Source organism: Diaphorina citri, unplaced genomic scaffold, assembly GCF_000475195.1.
Source record: "Diaphorina citri unplaced genomic scaffold, Diaci psyllid genome assembly version 1.1 scaffold141, whole genome shotgun sequence".
Classification (NCBI taxonomy): Eukaryota; Metazoa; Arthropoda; class Insecta; order Hemiptera; family Psyllidae; genus Diaphorina; species Diaphorina citri.
Window position 1 is genome coordinate 79,013 of NW_007377578.1, and position 21,179 is coordinate 100,191.

The 21,179-nt window shown below is 38.5% G+C and overlaps 2 protein-coding genes and 1 long non-coding RNA gene across 8 annotated transcripts in view; 2 read left to right on the top strand and 1 right to left on the bottom strand.

Moving 5' to 3' along the window:
• The first annotated feature begins 7,512 nt into the window (after nt 1–7,512).
• The window catches only part of LOC103504926 (beta-parvin), a 14,355-nt gene continuing 688 nt past the window's right edge, over nt 7,513–21,179 (top strand). The window contains exons 1-8 of one of the 6 annotated variants that reach the window (XM_026820363.1): nt 7,517–7,677; nt 8,534–8,623; nt 10,490–10,761; nt 10,923–11,032; nt 11,320–11,371; nt 12,771–12,911; nt 13,500–13,524; nt 13,937–14,155. In XM_026820363.1, the coding sequence (XP_026676164.1) occupies nt 7,557–7,677; nt 8,534–8,623; nt 10,490–10,761; nt 10,923–11,032; nt 11,320–11,371; nt 12,771–12,911; nt 13,500–13,524; nt 13,937–14,155 (1,030 nt within the window). In that variant the 5' untranslated portion in view covers nt 7,517–7,556. Of the gene's footprint in view, nt 7,678–7,913; nt 8,054–8,533; nt 8,624–9,125; nt 9,398–9,990; nt 10,153–10,489; nt 10,762–10,922; nt 11,033–11,319; nt 11,372–12,770; nt 12,912–13,499; nt 13,525–13,822; nt 13,859–13,936; nt 14,156–21,179 lie in introns of those variants that run through there. The other 5 variants (XM_026820361.1, XM_026820362.1, XM_026820364.1 and 2 more) reach the window with 5 other exon arrangements.
• LOC103504924 (prostaglandin E synthase 2) lies at nt 11,663–21,059 on the bottom strand. Its single transcript, XM_026820360.1, has 6 exons — nt 20,649–21,059; nt 20,222–20,431; nt 19,885–20,030; nt 19,239–19,404; nt 18,597–18,916; nt 11,663–12,102 (listed from the first exon to the last, which is right to left on the bottom strand). Exons 1-6 carry the CDS (start codon nt 20,907–20,909, stop codon nt 12,033–12,035), a joined length of 1,173 nt encoding a protein of 390 aa, XP_026676161.1. The 5' UTR covers nt 20,910–21,059; the 3' UTR covers nt 11,663–12,032.
• On the top strand, nt 17,411–17,953 carry LOC113465659. Its single transcript, XR_003390290.1, has 2 exons — nt 17,411–17,490; nt 17,622–17,953. It is a non-coding gene; the product is annotated as an uncharacterized LOC113465659 (long non-coding RNA).

The window sequence follows — 21,179 nt, forward strand, 5'->3', positions numbered from 1 at the left end:
TTATTCTCTAGGCCTGAGAAGTGACCAAGGCCCTAAGCTCATGTGTGATATACGTGACATATGTGATAATGTGACGTGACCAATGCAATTGTCACGCTCAATTTGTAGGTACATAATAGGGATAATCGGGTTATGAGTAGATACTATACTCAGCCTCACCTCGCGAGGACAACTTAGGAGAGTAGGGAACTGGTCAAAATCCCAGCTAAATAGATGAGGTGACATAAAAACGTAACTTTTATCAAAAGATTGTCCGCTTGTCCCTCAAATGCCAAAAATGAGGAAATTCGAGTAAAAAAGTCTCCTTTAGTATGTTTGCTGTTCATATTAATATAGGAAAAAGAACAACGACTTCACTATAATATGTTGCTACTTGACAGATTGACTCTCCTAGAGAAGTATGTTTGCTGTTGCTGTTCATTAATTTCATGACTTAGCAGGCATAGGGAATTTTCTTGATATCCAAAAACATATCCTTGCCTCAAAATATTCAAGAGAGGCCCGTGCCTCTTTTTACTTTCTATTTTTACGTTGAACTGGTTGAACAGTCCTTCAGATGTTCAAATTTCTACGCCGACTTTCAGTTCTAGTCTATGACAAAACACTCCCGGGTATAAAATAGTAAATCTATTCATTCGTTTTCAATTGGAACAGCCACTCTCGCTTAAAGCCAAATTCTTTGTTTGCCAAAGTGTACCAAACCTGTATCGATGTGTACAATAAACTTTGTACCTATAGCAATAGGTAACGAGGTAATCGATAAATTCAAATATAAATACAGAAAGTAAAAATTAAGAATAGTTGAATGCGGACTAGAGTCAAATGTAGACCAAATGATCATGCTTATTTGATAGAATCAGAATACCAAACCTCACTTAGAACCTGCCGGGCATGAAATGTGACTTTGTTTAGAACAAACGCAATGAAATGGCTTTATATTAGATGTATCTAGTTATCACTTAAGTTAAGTAACGTTATGTGGGTCTAGTATCTGGATGTGTGCAGGAGTGCAGGTGATTGACAGTCGTCAGAAGGCTCTGATCGAAAATGTTGTTTTTTGACCCCAAGCCGGTCGAAGCTCTTTTGCCAAAAGATCAACAAACTATACTACTTAAGTCATACAACAAAAAATGTCTTTTTACCACAAGACATTTAGGAATTAGGTTTGTAAAAAAAGGAACTGTTATTTTTTTAGTTGTCACCTGAACTGCATGAAAATAACGTGAGAAAATGACTGATAAATGGTTAAAGATATGAGTAAAGATAATAAATATGGTATTATGGTAAGCTAGTTAGCTACCATCTTGCAGTGTTATCGGTAACCAAAAAATACAAACTTGGAGTGTGAATACAACGCCATAACTAAATATTCAGGTAGGTATCTAAAAAAACTTGGAAAGTTCAAAAAATCCCAAACTTAATTATGTACCTTGTTTGCATGTAAATCATCTATTCTAATCATTTTTGCTAACATTCTCTGATATCAGTAAGTAGGTACATACTGAAAGATAAGTACATAGATAATGAAAAGGTACTGCAATGGCAATGTGAAAAAAAAAAAAAAAAAAATCAAGGAAATTTACTGATGGGTTTTTAAACCGTTCATTGAGCTTTTTTTTTTTTTTTTTAAGTTTTTTCTCCGGCCGTTTTTCCAAACCACCGGGGGGTGTTTTTTATTTTTTTTTTTTCAAGTTTTTTCTCCGGCCGTTTTTCCAAACGACCGTTGTGTGTATTTACATTCCTTTTAGTTGACAAGTAATTTGCATCTTGCAACATCGCCTCTGGTGCTCAGAACTGACACCAAGATGTTCGCAAAATCCAATATTTTATTGGCAATTTGACTATCTCAAACAAGTTTCTGCACTGCCCGGCGCCAGATTCCCAGAGTTTTGCATATTTTTTAACACATTTTTCCCCCTTTTTTTGCACAATTTTTTAATACATTTTTTCCTCTTTCACATCATAAGGTAAAGGTACTTTCATAGATATCTAAACTGATAAATTTCAGCTCGTTGCAATTTTATTTCTCACAAGATAAGTACTACTAAAGGTGATAAATCTAACATAAACTATTCTATCTATAGGTAAATATTATAATTTTTGCAGAAAATATATTCCTAAGGAGAAATATTCTACATACTGACACTCGTATCCTGCCCCTTGAGAATAATATACATGGGCATAAGTTATATACGTACGTAACTTACCGACATATCGGTAGTAAGTTAAGTCGTAAGTTCTACATAACAGAGATCTACTTATTTAAATAAGTACCAACCTACGTATATCCAAGTGACATATTAGAGAGCTCTTGATTATTTTCTTTAACCCTTGTTGTGAGGATTACATGTAGAGTAATAAAGTAATACGGTTTGTGAAGATGCCAAAATGCCAAATTGTTGCAAAAATATAAGTGAAAGTCCCTAGAAATATGTGCTAGGTAAAATTGGTGATGCGAATTTTCAAAACAATGCTACCTACTTACGTCCTTGTCTCCTTGAATCAATATTCCTAAATACCTTATAATGAAAATGAACGTTGAAAAATTATGGAGATTGGTGGAGATGTCAAAATCACAATACCTACCGAGCAATTGGTCTTTAGAAAAGAAAAGGAAAATAGTGGGGATGGGAGATGTCAAATACCTATCCATGAAGTAATAATGTTACGTTGAATTACTCGTGAATTAGTGGAGACGCCAAAATGTCTCAATAAATCGCTACCCCGCACCATGTTTACTATTTTCGTCATAACTCCCAAACGGTTTGTCCGATTTGGATGAAATTTAATGAACACGTTCATAATTTCAATAACATTTTCTCAATGGACTTAGGACCCGATTGGACCTATCTGGGGGTTCTTAGAGACCCTTTCTCTCAGTAGATTCTACAACTAATTGTAAATTCTAAAGTTGAACCAATTGAACTTATTAGTTAATCAATGGAAATTTATAATTACGATTATAGGAATTGAATGATGTCACCTGTAACTGAGCTGAAATTTAGGTACCAGAGACAGAGACAGTACAAACAAACTTAAAATTTGTTTTTAGAGTGTAGAAATGTCCCTTGCGTCTTCAACGGGCTAAATATCTGCTTATCAAGTTGACATTTTACAACAATATTAAATTTATGTGAAATTCTCCGATGCAAGCAAGAAGCTGATAGTTGTAATTAAAAAATTCACCTCTCTCGTTACCTAACTGTCTCCTGGCTTATCTGTATTTTGTCAACTTGTGCTGCACTTACCACTTGCATGCTGGCGCCAGGCGATATTTCTCACATGTTTTCACATCTTGGACTAATTTATGGCTTATTCCAAGCCCGGAGTATCAGGCACTCTTCTTTTCAAGATAGCTGCCAACTAGCAAAACCTATATTATGTTTACAAACTCGTATGTTTATATTGAGGTATCTATCTATAGCATACTCGTATCTCGTATGTTTATTATGTTGGAAACAAATGCCCGAGTTAGCCAGCAACAGCACATTGAATGCACCAGTTCCCAATGGATCACTGAAGTTGAGCAACGTTGCACGTGGTTCGTATCCGGCTGGGTGACCAATGACCACCAATCGCGTCCTGCTGGCTTTTCCCGGCCCCACCCTCAGGCTGGGTGCTTTCGTGTTAGTGGGCGGGTAGCTTATCGCCAGATGGGGGCCAACAGCCGTAAAAGTCGGATTAAAGGTTTATCGAAGCTGGTTCCTACTTATTCATGAGTCATCCTCACTCCGTCATATTGGTCGCTCTTTACTACTTCCTCTTTCCCCAGAGGTAATTGTACTGAACTGATTTATACGAGTTTTGTTTATCTCTGCGGCTATAACTTAATCAAAACTTCCTGTCTTCTTTTCAAGATAGCTGCCAACTAGCAAAACTTATATTATGTTTACAAACTCGTATGTTTATATCGAGGTATCTATAGCATTCTCGTATGTTTAATATGTGCCTACAACCTACATAAAGATACCTCGTAAATACTACGTTAAAAACAAATGCCCGATTCAGCTAGCAACAATAGTACGTTGAATTTGAATGCACTAGTTCCCAATGAATCACTGAAGTTGAGCAACGTTGCACGTGGTTCGTATCCGGCTGGGTGACCAATGACCATCAATCGCGTCCTGCTGGCTTTTCCCGGCCCCACTCAGGCTGGGTGCTTTCATGTTAGTAGGCGGGTACCATACCGCCAGATGGGGGCCAATAGCCGTAAAAGTCGGATTAAAAGCTTTATCGAAGCTGGTTCCTACTTATTCATGAGTCATCCTCACTCCGTCATATTGGTCGCTCTTTATTGCTTCCTCTTTCCCCAGAGGTAATTGTACTGAACTGATTTATACGAGTTTTGTTTATCTCTGCGGCTATAACTTAATCAAAACTTCCTGTATCTTCTCACATACAATGTTTCTACACTTTATTACCAAGTAAGGCAATATTATGAACACTTTCATCTCTCTGTTCTTCTTTTTTGTTTCATCGATCAATCTCACACGCCCCAGTCCTCACGGAACAAAAATGGCCGAACAAAAGGACTTGGAATTGTTGATGTTTAGATGTAATAAAACATCAACAATTTCAAAGTGGCGGTTTCCACTTTTCCTGACGACAGGTGTTCTTCCTAATTTGGACATACGTCCCACCTGAATGGTGTTAGACCACTCGGACCAAGTGTCTTAACCACAGACACGGTTCCTCAATAGGGTGTTGGGGACTACAGACCAGGTGTTGACCCGCGGGCTACAAGACCTTGCAAACGGGTTCCACTCTTTTTTTCACATATATTTATATTGTTGATATAAATATATGTATTGTTGTGCTTATTTGTTGGACTATGAGCGTTACTCGCCGAAGGGAGACCGTACACGGTTTGCAGATCGAGAATCGCGGGTTCGAGCAAAAAAACTCGTGAGGGTGCATATTCATGAAGGGTAAACCACGAGCTTTTGATTAAATTGTTTCGGTATAGAATGATCTTATCTGTACCACCTATCATTTAATTGATACGTAAATACGAACTCAAACGAACCCGAACATAGTGTTGAAAATTCATCGATGAGTCTAAAGGAGATTTTTCAGTCTTTTCAAGAGATTTATGTTTAGATATGTAATTATTCCGAATCCGAATATAGTCAATATAGGTATTCCTCCTTTCTATTTATTCTATCCTATTATTAGGAACAAATGACTAATTACAATAATACCACCGAGTGTCACGTATTTTTAAACCCTAAGGAGCATCAGGTACCTCGGACCCTATTCTTGACTCGATGTAACCTTTTCGGACAAAGGGCGAATTTAATGCTTGAGGTATTTCCAAACTAACCCGTGGTGGTAGTTGTGGAAAAGTTCATCTACTTAGGTGTGTGTTTCTATTGAGGTGTGGATGGTAAATCCGGAGGATTTGTAATTAACAGAACAGGGGTTCAACTTTGAGCGAAATGAAGATTTGAATAGGTAATAGATCAATAAGGGGGTACCTATACGTAAAAAAAATGTAAGTTGATCTCACCCATGTATCAAATTGTTCGAAGAAAGCTGTACCTGTTTAGCTAGCTACCTCTTAATTAAATTCATACCTAATTATAGGTAATCTTCGAGAGATCACGTAAGCACGTAGAAATAAGTGCCCTCCAAAATACCGAAAGGTGTCAACTACCTACTCATTTCCGATAAGAAAGCTTTTTACTTACCTTGGGGTGCACGAACAAGATTTGTAAACTAAACACAATCACAGGCAGTAAAAACATTGTCGCTTTGTCGAAATGAAATCACTTATCGAAGTTTTTTTTAAGGCAACTCGTAAAAGCACTCACATGAAAAGGTCGAAATCGCAGTCAATATCTATTTTTACTAGGAATTTTACTGGATATTATATTCGGTTTTAATGAACAATAAAATTATTTGAGTGTATTTTTCCCATCTTATTATTTTCGTGGACGCATCCCGATGTGTTGAAGATATTCTAAACGGTTAGTTTGAACTGTTTATACACACTGAAGTTACAGCACACATGATTTAGCTGGAATTGCATAGCGAAGACCAAGCCAGAGAAGAAAAGAAACAGGTATGAGCTGAGAGAGAGAGAGGTGAGGTATCTTCCTTCTTGTCCTTTCCAGACAGGTTGGCTCTTACCCCCACCACCACAACCACCACCATCACCATTTGGTACTCAACTTCTGCGGCTCGTGATTTGTGTTATTTTTTTTTTTTTTCCTTTTTTTTGTGTTTTTTTTTCAAGAGGTTTGACAGAGGGAACTGTAGCTGCTAAGGTCTTATCGTCCCGAAATCGAAGAGAGAAGGGAGAAAGGATAGGAAAAAACCAGCTGATGACGAACATTATCCCTTTATAAAATCCGCCCCGAGCGGAAATCGAACCCGCGGACTAGCGCTTACAAGGCAGACGCGTTACCAACCAAGATAACTAGGCTGGCTCGTGATTTGAAACAAAAGAAAACCTCCATGCAGCCAGCCTAGTTAGCTTAGTTGGTAGCGTCACCTTGTAAGCGCTAGGCCGCGGGTTCCATTCCCGTCCGAGGCGGATTTTATCCTGATGGGATAATGTTCGTTCTTGGAACCGCTGACTTTGTCTATCCTGTCTCTCTTTTTTCTTTGATTTCAGGACGATAAGACCCCAGCAGTTACAGTTCTCTCTGTCAAACCTTCAAAAAAAAAAAAAAAAAAAAAAAAAAAAAATGTGCCCGAATAGGTATCTATCATGGGACACAACAAGGATGGTATCACACTAGGCTTGTATGCCGGAGGTCCTGAGTTCAATTCCCACCAGAGTCGTAGCTTTCTGTGCTTATAATATGTTTGCACTAGACCTCTTTAAAAAATTGAGTAACCTCTGTGTATGATGAGTAGCAACCAGAAAATGCCTCGTGACTTTAGGCCTTTTCTAACACCTAGTCCTTTCGGCTGGAATTAAACGCGTGTCCTCTTGCTTACCAGGCCAACCAAGACAAGTACTCTGGTTGATTTTCCAGCCTTTGAAAATTCTAAACTAGGGATTCAGCCTATTTTAGATGGAGGGCAGCGCGCCTGATGCCTTATACTTGTAAAAGCTCGGTAGGTTGTCGGTTCGATTCCCGTCCGAGGCGAGATTTATGCTAAACACATTGGGTTTTTTCTTGGAACTGGCTTTCTTCAGGTCCTATCCTCCTCTTATCTTTGATTTCGGGACAGTAAGACCTCCCCGTTGTTATTAGGTAGGTACAGTTTTCTCTATCTCTTGAAAAAATATACCTATACCTATTATAAAAAAAAAGCGCAGACACTTGAAGAACTAATAAAAGAGGTTAAAAAAAAGCTAACATCAGACTGTAGACCCGTTGATCTTTTTTTCCGACTAACTGTGATTCTTAAATAAAAATAAATCGTTCTCTACGGAACATTGAATTTTGGTTTGGCTGCACTTTTCCGTGCCAATACGCGGTCCATCATCTCCTTGAAAATAAACACATCTGACAACACTGCAAAAGTGTGATCAATCTCGCACCACTGTAATGTTTATGAAATTTTTTTATCAGAAAAATAAAATAAACAAAAGTTGAAAAATGGCAACTTTGACTCGTCCCAAATCTCCAAGACCTCCAGTTTCTGCCAAAAAAGACGACAAAGATGAGTCTTTTTGGGACAAAATTGGAACCCTGGGAAGGAAGAAACGCATAAAGGAAGGTAAGATATCCATCGCCCTGAAAATTCATTTTGTACCTTTCATTTGAGTGGTGAAACTTCAAGGTGTAGTCTATGCCCTTATATGGGCACCAATCTTCTAATCTAAAGCCTTGTTCTTTTTTTTGTGTGGGAGCTCCGTATGCACTGAAATCCTGTTAATTTTAATGTTCAATATGTATGACACCTGTTCTATTGAACCTGGAAGATATGCATAATTTTTTTTATCAAAAAAATAAAATAAACAAAAGTTGAAAAATGGCAACTTTGACTCGTCCCAAATCTCCGAGACCTCCAGTTTCTGCCAAAAAAGACGACAAAGATGAGTCTTTTTGGGACAAAATTGGAACCCTGGGAAGAAAGAAACGTATAAAGGAAGGTAAGATATCCATCGCCCTGAAAATTCATTTTGTACCTTTCATTTGAGTGGTGAAACTTCTAGGTGTAGTCTATGCCCTTATATGGGCACCAATCTTCTAATCTAAAGACTTGTTCTTTTTTTTGTGTGTGGGAGCTCCGTATGCACTGAAATCCTGTTAATTTTAATGTTCAATATGTATGACACCTGTTCTATTGAACCTGGAAGATATGCTAGGAAATTGGATCTGAACTGTACCCTATGTGGTTGAGAAATTAAAGAATGGACAATTTTTCAGTCTAGAAAACATATTATTGTAAACTACGGTTCAATACTTGGACAATGATCTTCGAGGAAATTGGATCTGAACCGTACCCTATGTGGTTGAGAAATTAAAGAATGGACAATTTTTCAGTCTAGAAAACATATTATTGTAAACTACGGTTCAATACTTGGACAATCCTACATGATTTCTCATCTAATCTTCTGTTGTTCTTCCAGTACAAGAGGTTGAACAAGAGGGAAAGCATGCCATTGATTCACCAGGAAACCCCACAAATCCTGATCTGGCTCCAGAGGAATATGCCTTAGGTATGTATCAAACAGGGCCGGATTAGCCCCCCGCGGGGCCCGGGGCAGTTTCAAAGGCGCGGGGCCCCCAGCTTGGGCTGATCAAACTTGAAATTTTCAGCGCCGCAGGCGAAATTTTTCAAAAAGTAGGTAGATATGTGCCTCATGCTTTGTCACAAGTCAAATGAATAATTGTATGTACCATGATTATGAGTCATGTCATGACTGAACCATGAACTCATTTAAGTATTGTGACAGTACTAATTGAATAATTGTATGTACCATGATTATGAGTCATGTCATGACTGAACCATGAACTCATTTAAGTATTGTGACAGTACTAATTCACTTCCCTATAAAAAATAAAAGCTCAAAAAATCGAGCTCAAAAAAATATCAAAAACAAAGACCTAGTTTAGACTGTGGGCTTAAAGGTATTCCTATGTTGATAGTATAAATAAAATATTCTAGTCTAAAATGTCTCAAATATTGTAAGTAACTAAAGTATTGTCTCTATATTACAGAGGAAAATGAAGAAAGGTCAATGCTTGAGCCCCGTGCCTACGATGATCCCAAACTACAAGAACTGATCTTTGTCCTGATTGAGTGGATCAATGATGAGCTAGCTGATCAGAGAATCATTGTCAAAGATCTCGAAGAGGACTTGTACGATGGTCAGATCTTACAAAAGTTGCTTGAGAAACTGAACCAAGAAAAGTTGGATGTCCCAGAAGTGACCCAATCGGAGGAAGGGCAGAAACAAAAGTTAGCCATTGTGTTGGAAGCTGTCAACAAGGTAAGGTTTCTTGTTGTCTTCCTCTCCTTCTCTCCCTCCCCCTCCCTCTTTCCCTCCCACCCACAGCTTTCCTTCTCAAAAAGTGGAAAAAAAACGTTTAAAAAAATACCTATTTTGTTTCATATTGTTAAATTGTTATTAATTTGGTGATTTTTCTCAATTTCAGGCCCTTGGGCTCCCTCGGTGGTCAAACACCAAGTGGAGTGTAGAGAGTATCCACAGCAAGAATTTGGTGCCCATCTTGCATCTCCTGGTATCATTGGTGAGACACTTCCGAGCTCCAGTCAGACTGCCAGAGAGGAAGGGCAGAAACAAAAGCTAGCCATTGTGTTGGAAGCTGTTAACAAGGTAAGCTTTCTCCTTGTCTCTCTCCCTCCTTCCTGTTCTCTCTCTCTCCCTTCCTCCTACCCACTCTTGCTTTCTCAAAAAGAGGGGGGGGGACAAGCAAAATAAAACATTGTTTTTTTCCTATGTTAAGTAGGTACCTACTTAATTGTATTTCATTACCTACGAGTATGTATATTGTACAATACTGTGTATTTTTTAGTGATTAATTGATTATTACTAATCTGGAGATTTTCCCCTCATTTCAGGCCCTGGGGCTACCTCGTTGGTCCAACACAAAGTGGAGTGTTGAGAGTATCCACAGCAAGAATTTGGTGCCCATCTTGCATCTCCTGGTATCATTGGTGAGACACTTCCGAGCTCCAGTCAGACTGCCAGAGAATGTATCGGTCGGAGTTGTGGTTGTACAAGTAAGTCATTTTTCCCCCAAGTCGTTAAAGGTCATAGTATAACCTACAGTTTCCAGTGATCGGGTTTTTACTCTCCATTTGTTGTCAAGCTTCCCAGAAGCACACAATGAACCAGATTATCCATCCAAATACCAACCATGCACAACATTGCTTCAGTGATACATTGAGTGCATTCAACATACGTAAAAGTCATGTGATGTTCATTCCATTTTTTTTTTTATTTTTTTTAAACCTTTTATTTAACTTATTGCCAGTCCTATGCCAGTATAAATAAAATATTCTAGTCTAAAATGTCTCAAATATTGTAAGTAACTAAAGTATTGTCTCTGTATTACAGAGGAAAATGAAGAAAGGTCAATGCTTGAGCCCCGTGCCTATGATGATCCCAAACTACAAGAACTGATCTTTGTCCTGATTGAGTGGATCAATGATGAGCTAGCTGATCAGAGAATCATTGTCAAAGATCTCGAGGAGGACTTGTACGATGGTCAGATCTTACAAAAGTTGCTTGAGAAACTGAACCAAGAAAAGTTGGATGTCCCAGAAGTGACCCAATCGGAGGAAGGGCAGAAACAAAAGCTAGCCATTGTGTTGGAAGCTGTCAACAAGGTAAGGTTTCTTGTTGTCTTCCTCTCCTTCCCTCCCTCCCTCCCACCCACAGCTTTCCTTCTCAAAAAGTGGAAAAAATGTAATAGGTACTTGGGTTGTAATTCAATGTTCAGATGTGATTGTTAAATTGTTATTAATTTGGTGATTTTTCCCAATTTCAGGCCCTTGGGCTCCCTCGGTGGTCCAACACCAAGTGGAGTGTCGAGAGTATCCACAGCAAGAATTTGGTGCCCATCTTGCATCTCCTGGTATCATTGGTGAGACACTTCCGAGCTCCAGTCAGACTGCCAGCCTCATTATAGTGTTCTATTTATGAAGGAATGTTGTAGTGATGCTACAATTTTTTAATCAAATAGGAACAAGGGAGGGGACAAAAACATCTTGATTTTCATGTGATGGGTTATTAAATACAATGCAGCACTTCGACCTAACAAGTTAAAACTACTCCAAAATTGTACTTAAAACGTGCTGTATGCATTTGTCAAGAACCTAGATACTGTAGGTACCATCTCTTATGCTTATGAAAGAGGGGGAGGAAAATCATACATTTATTGATTCAGCTCCAGTCAGACTGCCAGAGAATGTATCGGTCGGAGTTGTGGTTGTACAAGTAAGTCATTTTTCACCTAATGAATTAGGTTCACTGTATGTATAACTAAGTACTACAGTTTCTAGTAATAGGGTTTTTACCCTCCATTCGTTGACAAGCTACCCCACTCACTTTAATCTCACCCAGCCTGAGTGGGGCTGGGAAAAGCCAACAGCACACAATGTCCCAGATTACCCATATAGTTTTATAAAGTTCCTTACAGAATTACTTATAGGAGACATCTATAAATTATTCCCTGAACCCCTTTCAGGGAGGGGGTAGGGGGAACGTTCATTTTATAAAACATGCGAAGGACTGATTAACATGGGTGCAAAAATAGTAAATAGGTAAGGAATTTTTAACAATTAAAAATAAATTTGAAGGGTGCAAATTTGGTACAACAAACGTAGCCAATCTACAAAATTTCCAGCCTTTTAGGACAGAGAATTTCTCGAAAAATCAAGTGAATCCCCGGGGGTTAAGTATACTTTGCACATGTTTCTGTTGTATGCTTGTTTGTCAATTTGTTAGCACGACAGATATTTTATACCTTCAGTCCATAACTTCGTATCTTGCGACCATAAACTCAGTCACCAACTTCCCTTTATTTGGACACAGGATCATCAACTACACAAGGACAGAACACAACTAGCAAGTCACTCTCAGTTAAACTCGAAGTGTCTCAATTGACAGCCTTCTGAGTGGCGAAGTGCTTCACATATTCGTTTCCCAGATGGTTGGTCACGTTAGTCCTCATGCGCAGACACTTGAAGAACTAATAAAAGAGGTTAAAAAAGCTAACATCAGACTATAGATCTTTTTTCCGACTAACTGTGATTCTAAAATAAAAATTAAATCGTTCTCTACGGAACATTGAATTTTGGTTTGGCTGCACTTTTCCGTGCCAATACACAGTCCACTTTTCGTCATCTCCTTGAAAATAAGCACATCTGACAACACTGCAAAAGTTTGATCAATCTGGCACCACTGTAATGTTTATGATTTTTTTTTTTATCAGAAAAATAAAATAAACAAGAGTGGAAAAAATGGCAACTTTGACTCGTCCCAAATCTCCAAGACCTCCAGTTTCTGCCAAAAAAGACGACAAAGATGAGTCTTTTTGGGACAAAATTGGAACCCTGGGAAGGAAGAAACGCATAAAGGAAGGTAAGATATCCATCGCCCTGAAAATTCATTTTGTACCTTTCATTTGAGTGGTGAAACTTCAAGGTGTAGTCTATGCCCTTATATGGGCACCAATCTTCTAATCTAAAGCCTTGTTCTTTTTTTTGTGTGGGAGCTCCGTATGCACTGAAATCCTGTTAATTTTAATGTTCAATATGTATGACACCTGTTCTATTGAACCTGGAAGATATGCGTAGGCTCTTACTAAGTAGTTGTCTTGTTCTCACTCTTGCAGAAGAAAGAAGGATCCCTTAGTCACCGCACTATTAAGGAGGAGATCACATCCACGTACGATGATCTGGGTATGAGATGTGAGAGAGATGCGTTTGACACTCTGTTTGATCATCATCCAGACAAACTACAAGTTGTCAAAAAGGTAAGTGGTTTAGTTAATTTTGTTCAAAAGGTGTGTGTTTGACTGGTGCATTTTCCGGACTTGATTCCAACATCTCTTTTGGCAAGGAATTTACTAACAAGAACAGTCTAAATCTAAACCTTTTTCAAAGGAAAACAGGATAGGAGAAAGCCAGCTGTTCCAAGAACGAATCATATCCGTTCAGGATAAAATCCGCCCCGGGCGGGAATCGAAGTCGCGACCTAGCGTTTACAAGGCATAGGAGCTACCCTCCAAGACTCCAAGCTAACTCAGCTGGCACACACACACTAGGAGTCTACTAACCAGAACAGCTTGGTCACTGATCCTTCTTGTCTAAAACTCGAGAAATTCATTTTAAAGCTTGTACCAACTGAGGAGGAATCAGCATTCCAAAAGTATCTTCGGTCAGTAGTTACTTACTCATACCCATCCTGATGGGATAATGTTTGTTCCCGGCTGGTTTTCTCCTATCCTGTCTTCCTTCTCTCTTCCATTTCGGGACGATAGAACCTTAGCAGTTACAGCTCCCTCTATCGAATCACTTAAAAAAAAGTGGTCTTAACTTTCGATTCTTGCGTCTCCTTTCAGTCCCTCATCACGTTTGTCAACAAGCATCTGGCCACTAGGAGTTTACTAACCAGAACAGCTTGGTCACTGATCCTTCTTGTCTAAAACTCGAGAAATTCATTTTAAGCTTGTACCAACTGAGGAGGAATCAGCATTCCAAAAGTATTCGGTCATACCCATCCTGATGGGATAATGTTTGTTCCCGTTCCCGGCTGGTTTTCTCCTATCCTGTCTTCCTTCTCTCTTCCTTTTCGGGACGATAGAACCTTAGCAGTCACAGCTCCCTCTATTGAATCACTTAAAAAAAAGTGGTCTCAACTTTCGATTCTTGCGTCTCCTTTCAGTCCCTCATCACGTTTGTCAACAAGCATCTGGCCAAGGTCAATCTAGAGGTGACAGACTTGGACACTCAATTCCACGATGGTGTGTTCCTTTCCCTCCTCATGGGTCTGGTTGACATCTGGCCAAGGTCAATCTAGAGGTGACAGACTTGGACACTCAATTCCACGATGGTGTGTTCCTTTCCCTCCTCATGGGTCTGGTTGAGGGGTTCTTCGTTCCCCTGCACGATTTCTATCTGACTCCTCAGACGTTCGAACAGAAAGTGCACAATGTGGCGTTTGCGTTCCAACTGATGCAGGATGTGGGACTCGCCAAACCCAAAGCTCGGCCTGAAGGTAAGTTGATATTGGCAAAATTGTGCCTTCAATTTTTTTTTCCAAGATTGTACCTACCTCGGAACCGCTTTTGCCTTCTTCAAGGCAGATTCTTTTACATCCATGCATATCCAAGAACGGTAAAGTTCGGTTAAAAAATTTCCGCCCTGGCCGGAATTCGAACTCAGCACCTCCAGGCAGGTCGAGAGTCAGTGCTCTTGACCCAGGCTTTGTTTTTTTTTTTTTTTTTTTTTTTTTTTTTTTTTGTATAAAAAAAAAGCGCAGACACTTGAAGAACTAATAAAAGAGGTTAAAAAAAAGCTAACATCAGACTGTAGACCCGTTGATCTTTTTTTCCGACTAACTGTGATTCTTAAATAAAAATAAATCGTTCTCTACGGAACATTGAATTTTGGTTTGGCTGCACTTTTCCGTGCCAATACGCGGTCCATCATCTCCTTGAAAATAAACACATCTGACAACACTGCAAAAGTGTGATCAATCTCGCACCACTGTAATGTTTATGAAATTTTTTTATCAGAAAAATAAAATAAACAAAAGTTGAAAAATGGCAACTTTGACTCGTCCCAAATCTCCAAGACCTCCAGTTTCTGCCAAAAAAGACGACAAAGATGAGTCTTTTTGGGACAAAGGCAAACTTTTCTCAAATGAATCTCTCGCAAGGGATCCCTTGGATTCAGCATCACTGTGGAGCTTCCCCCTTCCCTGAACCTTTAAAAGGAGTAAATTTGAAGCTGGTCACCACCAGAGCACTTGTAAACCTGACTACTGTGTAGCGCGCCTTATTTTTGTGAAAAACATTGTACAGATCCCAAATGAAATTTAATTCTAGCCAGCTTGGTTGGGAGCGCGTCTGCCTTGTAAGCGCTAGGCCGCGGGCTCAATTCCCGCCCGGGGCGGATTTTATCCTGAAGGGATAAGGTTTGTTCTCGGAACGGTTAGCTTTCTCCTATCCTGTCTTCCTTCTCTCTCTTCGATTTCGGAACGATAAGACCCTAGCAGCTAGCAGTTACAGTTCCCTCTATCAAACTTCTTCAAAGGAAATTAAAAGGCAAAGTTGCTTTATGAAACAGCCCCCAGTAAGTACATTGGCCTGACTTTAATGACTAGTAGGCACTTTGGCCTTACAATGATAAGTTGATACCTAAGTAAGCTTCTTCCCACTACCATCTACCAACTAGTCCTCTAATATAGTTAACAAATACTAACACTGCCTGTTTGTTAGATACTGAGTGGGCCACATTTGACGTGCCAGGGAAGAATTTCCTGCCTTACATTGTTCTCTTCTTTCTAGTAGGTAGTTATACTCACATTCTCTCCTTGTCCTTTCCTTCTAGTGTTGAACAGGAATATGTACTTAAGTAAGCAATGGTTATGAATTCTCAATTTATCCCTCGGTATGAAATGTTTTTGGGACCTCGTCCGTCTCACTGCTTCCATTTTAGTTGCTTCCTACATATGTAGGAAACATTAAAGATTTTATGAGTTTCAAACTTTGACAGAGCACCTTTTCACCTAATTTTACTATGTAGGGGATTGTGTCTTCTCTTCTCTAAGGGAAAACTAGTGGACATTTAAGTGAAATCAAGTGCCATTATTTTATTTTCCCATGTTGTCCAATAACATTGGAAAATCTGTCCTTGTGTTACAGATGACACAAATTTTGATCTTTTTGGAAACAAGCAAAGAGTTGAGTGTTACTTTTTCTCCCCTTCCCTCCACACATTCATAGGTATTTTTTAAAAAAAATTAGTTTCCTATGTTTAGATTGTTTAGTTTTGTGTCCAAGTTTTTTTAGCACTCTATGTTTAGCTGAATATTGACAAAGAACTCTAAAACCTCGTTTCTCTGCATAGTATTTATTTTTTTTAGAAGATTAACATTTTTTAAATCTAGTTCATATTGTTTATAACAACTGCTCTAAATTTTATTTATTTTATTTTTGTAATAGTTTACTGATATTTTTTTTTTTTTATTAATTATGTGCCTTACATTATTTGTAATTTAATAAGAACAAAATTATAAACTGTAATTTTCAACTCTTTTTATTCAATTGAAAGAAGTACATGGTAAAACTTAAAGTGAAAATAATGCTATCTTTATCTATGTTTTACCTGCCTCCTTGAGAAAAAAAAAGAGATCATATAAAAGATTTTTAATTGGAGTAAGATGTCAGGCAGGTAATACCTTACCTAGATTTGGAAATACTGCATTCCTATTTGTTTATTCCCCTATCGACATGGTTTCCAAGCCATGGCCTTTGGGGAAAGTGGACTAACATGTGAAATAATATTCCCAAGTAAAAGTTTCTGGCAGGATCTTGTAAGGAGGCAGGTACGAGTATTATAAATTATAATATACTTTTATAAAGTTCCTTACAGAATTACTTATAGGAGACATCTATAAGTTATTCCCTGAACCCCTTTCAGGGAGGGGGGAGGGGGAACGTTCATTTTATAAAACATGCGAAGGACTGATTAACATGGGTGCAAAAATAGTAAATAGGTAAGGAATTTTTAACAATTACTTTTCCATTGTTATAAGAAATACATAGAAGAAGTTTTGTACATACCTTTCTAGAAACATTGATTCCCTTTGGAAATGACTCCAAAACAGGCTGAGTGTTTGCCATTTCATTAAAGACAGGTTCCAAGCTATTGTCTCAGCACAGCATTCACCTCTACAATATCATAGGAAACTCCATAGTAATCAAGAAATGCTCGCACTTTGCAACAAAATGGACATGTTGGATACTGGAAAAGGGTAATTTTCAATCCTGTTGTGTCTTCTGGTACCACTACCTGAAACATATTTTCCAATGTACCTATTAATCATAATTTTTATGGTCACATGGGTAGAGCAATATTTGCTATTATGCTGGGGGTTTCAGGTTCAATTCCCCTCTTATGTCAGTTCCTCCTCCTCCAAATGTGGTGATACCCACATAATAGGTATTATGATCTTATTCATAGTTTTTCCATTGATTTTCAATCCTGTTGTGTCTTCTGGTACCACTACCTGAAACATGATTATTTTCCATTATTGTAATTTTTGTGGTCACATGGCTATAACAATATTTGCTTGTATGCTGGGGGTCTCAGGTTCAATTCCCTACTAGGACAGCAAGGAAGGTAACTGTAGAATTTCCAAAAGTATGCTGTGATACCAACAAAATATTGTGATATTATCATTTGTAGCTTTTCTATTGTCATAAGGAATACAATAATTTATTGATTTTGTTTAACAAAAGTAGGTACTTACCTTTCTAGAAACATTGATTCCCTTTGGAAATGACTCCAAAACAGGCTGAGTGTTTGCCATTTCATTAAAGACAGGTTCCAAGCTATTTTTCCATTGTTATAAGAAATACATAGAAGAAGTTTTGTACATACCTTTCTAGAAACTTTGATTCCCTCAGGAAATGACTCCAAAACGGGCTGAGTGTTTGCCATTTCATTAAAGACAGGTTCCAAGCTAACATTGGTATAGTAGGCATATCCTAAAGCACTCCCAACACCTAGACCAAGTCCGATCACTATTGGATTACCGAAGAATGAGGCCTGAACTATCGGTGGTCGAGTAGATAGGAACCTCCTCCCATTGCACCTGAGGACGTTCTTGAATAGTGAAATACACTTGTTTATATGTGCCATGAGTGTGGTGACTTCACTTCACAATGCGAGAAACACAATGAAAAATAAAATTCACATCCAAAGTTGGCTTTAGCTTACGGCAATAAGGAAAAATTACAACTTTCCTGAAGAAAAAAAAAGTTATGCAATTTTTTTTTCTTTCATGAACAAATTATTTAAATTTGAAATTTCGCGGTTCGCTTCGCGCAAGTCAAGAGAGAGAGAGAGATGCAGCTTGCCACCTTCCTGCCCACCAGCAGGTTGCCATCAGACAAAGGATACCATGACAGAGTTTCTGGAGATTTGTCAATTTGTTAGCACGACAGATATTTTATACCTTCAGTCCATAACATCGTATCTTGCGACCATAAACTCAGTCACCAACTTCCCTTTATTTGGACACAGGATCATCAGCAACTACACAAGGACAGAACACAACTAGCTAGTGACTCTCAGTTCAACTCGAAGTGTCTCAATTGACAGCCTTCTGAGTGGCGAAGTGCTTCACATATTCGTTTCCCAGATGGTTGGTCACGTTAGTCCTCATTCTCTCATACCACGGTTTGATTTTCGACTTGGCCATTAGGTCTTTGAACGCCTCACCAGTCAATAACTTCGTATCTTGCGACCATAAACTCAGTCACCAACCAACTTCCCTTTATTTGGACACAGGATCATCAGCAACTACACAAGGACAGAACACAACTAGCTAGTCACTCTCAGTTCAACTCGAAGTGTCTCAATTGACAGCCTTCTGAGTGGCGAAGTGCTTTACATATTCGTTTCCCAGATGATTAGTCACGTTAGTCCTCATTCTCTCATACCACGGTTTGATTTTCGACTTGGCCATTAGGTCTTTGAACGCCTCACAACCTTCAATACTGGACAGGACACCATACACCGCCAAATCGGCCAGGTTCGGCTTCTGACCGCCGAAAAACGGTCCATTCTCCCGCTTCTCGATGGTTTTCACCCACTGGTTACACTCGTCGTAGAGGGACTCTCGTACTTCCTCTTTCAAATTGTGCCGCTTCTTGAGTCGCTTGGAAATGTAGTACATGGCGTAGGCGCCGACGTACACCATCAGAAGTCTTTCCCATTTGGAGAAGTGTTTGTCCCACTCGCCAACCTGGAAACGAACATCATAATGGAATCAATAAATGTATGATTTTCCTCCCCCTCTTTCATAAGCATAAGAGATGGTACCTACAGTATCTAGGTTCTTGACAAATGCATACTGAACATCATAATGGAATCAATAAATGTATGATTTTCCTCCCCCCTCTTGACAAATGCATACAGCACGTTTTAAGTACAATTTTTGAGTAGTTTTAATCACATGAAAATCAAGATGTTTTTGTCCCCTCCCTTGTTCCTATTTGGTTAAAAAATTGTAGCATCACTACAACATTCCTTCATAAATAGGACACTATAATGAGGTATTATCTCACCTCAGAGAACCACTCAAATGACTGGAGTGCCTCTTCCTTGGTCCGATACACATTAGGAGACAAAGTATGGACAAGAACTTGATCTGCCCACTTTCGCCATTTTCTTTCATCCATTATGTCCTTTACAGTTCTTCCATTCATCCGGTCGTTCAACATCAGAAAGTACCTGAACAGAAAATAAGCAGTAATTAAGTTGTGCTTTATAAATAAGGTTAATTTATGTATTACATGCTGCATTTAGAATTTCAGAACTTTTAATAATTAAGTAAATGCAATTTCTTTGTGTTATTATGTCACAATTTTTGGTGGCCATGGCTGCATTAGAGGATTTCCCAAATAACTCAACCTGAATTCAACATCAGAAAGTACCTGAACAAAAAATAAGCAGTAATTAAGTTGTGCTTTATAAATAAGGTTAATTTATGTATTACATGCTGCATTTAGAATTTCAGAACTTTTAATAAGTAAATGCAATTTCTTTGTGTTATTATGTCACAATTTTTGGTGGCCATGGCTGCATTAGAGGATTTCCCAAATAACTCAACCTGAGTCTCCCACATACAAAATGCAAGGTGAGTACAATGTCCACTACATCAAGGGATCTGACAATCACAATTTGAGTCTAGGAATAGGAAACCATTCTCACCTGTTCATAATCTCTTTTTTAACTGTTCCATCATCATCTCGGTACTCAGTCTCAGGGAAATATGAAGCAACTTCTTCCAGTTGTACGGAGGTGTCTGATAGGTAAGATGCAAGGCAAGATACAATCATGGAGCTGTCATTCATTTGCTGAAAATGTGATAACAATATATTATGTAGATTAATTACAATAATATTGGAAAATTGTACAAAGGTAGGTAGTTAAATTGAAAGTCAAGGTAAACCTACACCCTTGAAAAATATGCCTGAAGACATGTGACGTGTTCCAATCCATTCAAGCCCAAAAAATGTTTTCAGCAAATAAAAAAAAAAAAACCTACCTGGTATCCATTAGGGACTTTTACAAGTAAAATTGGAACCTTCTTGTATGAGGACCATTTTATTTGTTGTCTCAGCACAGCATTCACCTCTACAATATCATAGGAAACTCCATAGTAATCAAGAAATGCTCGCACTTTGCAACAAAATGGACATGTTGGATACTGGAAAAGGGTAATTTTCAATCCTGTTGTGTCTTCTGGTACCACTACCTGAAACATATTTTCCAATGTACCTATTAATCATAATTTTTATGGTCACATGGGTAGAGCAATATTTGCTATTATGCTGGGGGTTTCAGGTTCAATTCCCCTCTTATGTCAGTTCCTCCTCCTCCAAATGTGGTGATACCCACATAATAGGTATTATGATCTTATTCATAGTTTTTCCATTGTTATAAGAAATACATAGAAGAAGTTTTGTACATACCTTTCTAGAAACTTTGATTCCCTCAGGAAATGACTCCAAAACGGGCTGAGTGTTTGCCATTTCATTAAAGACAGGTTCCAAGCTAACATTGGTATAGTAGGCATATCCTAAAGCACTCCCAACACCTAGACCAAGTCCGATCACTATTGGATTACCGAAGAATGAGGCCTGAACTATCGGTGGTCGAGTAGATAGGAACCTCCTCCCATTGCACCTGAGGACGTTCTTGAATATTGAAATACACTTGTTTATATGTGCCATGAGTGTGGTGACTTCACTTCACAATGCGAGAAACACAATGAAAAATAAAATTCACATCCAAAGTTGGCTTTAGCTTACGGCAATAAGGAAATTACAACTTTCCTGAAGAAAAAAAAAAGTTATGCAATTTTTTTTTTCTTTCAGGAACAAATTATTTAAATTTGAAATTTCGCGGTTCGCTTCGCGCAAGTCAAGTAGTTGGGATTTTGGCCGCTAGGGTTGATTTTAACAAGAGCCGCGTTTACATCGATGCTTCTCAATACCGCGAAA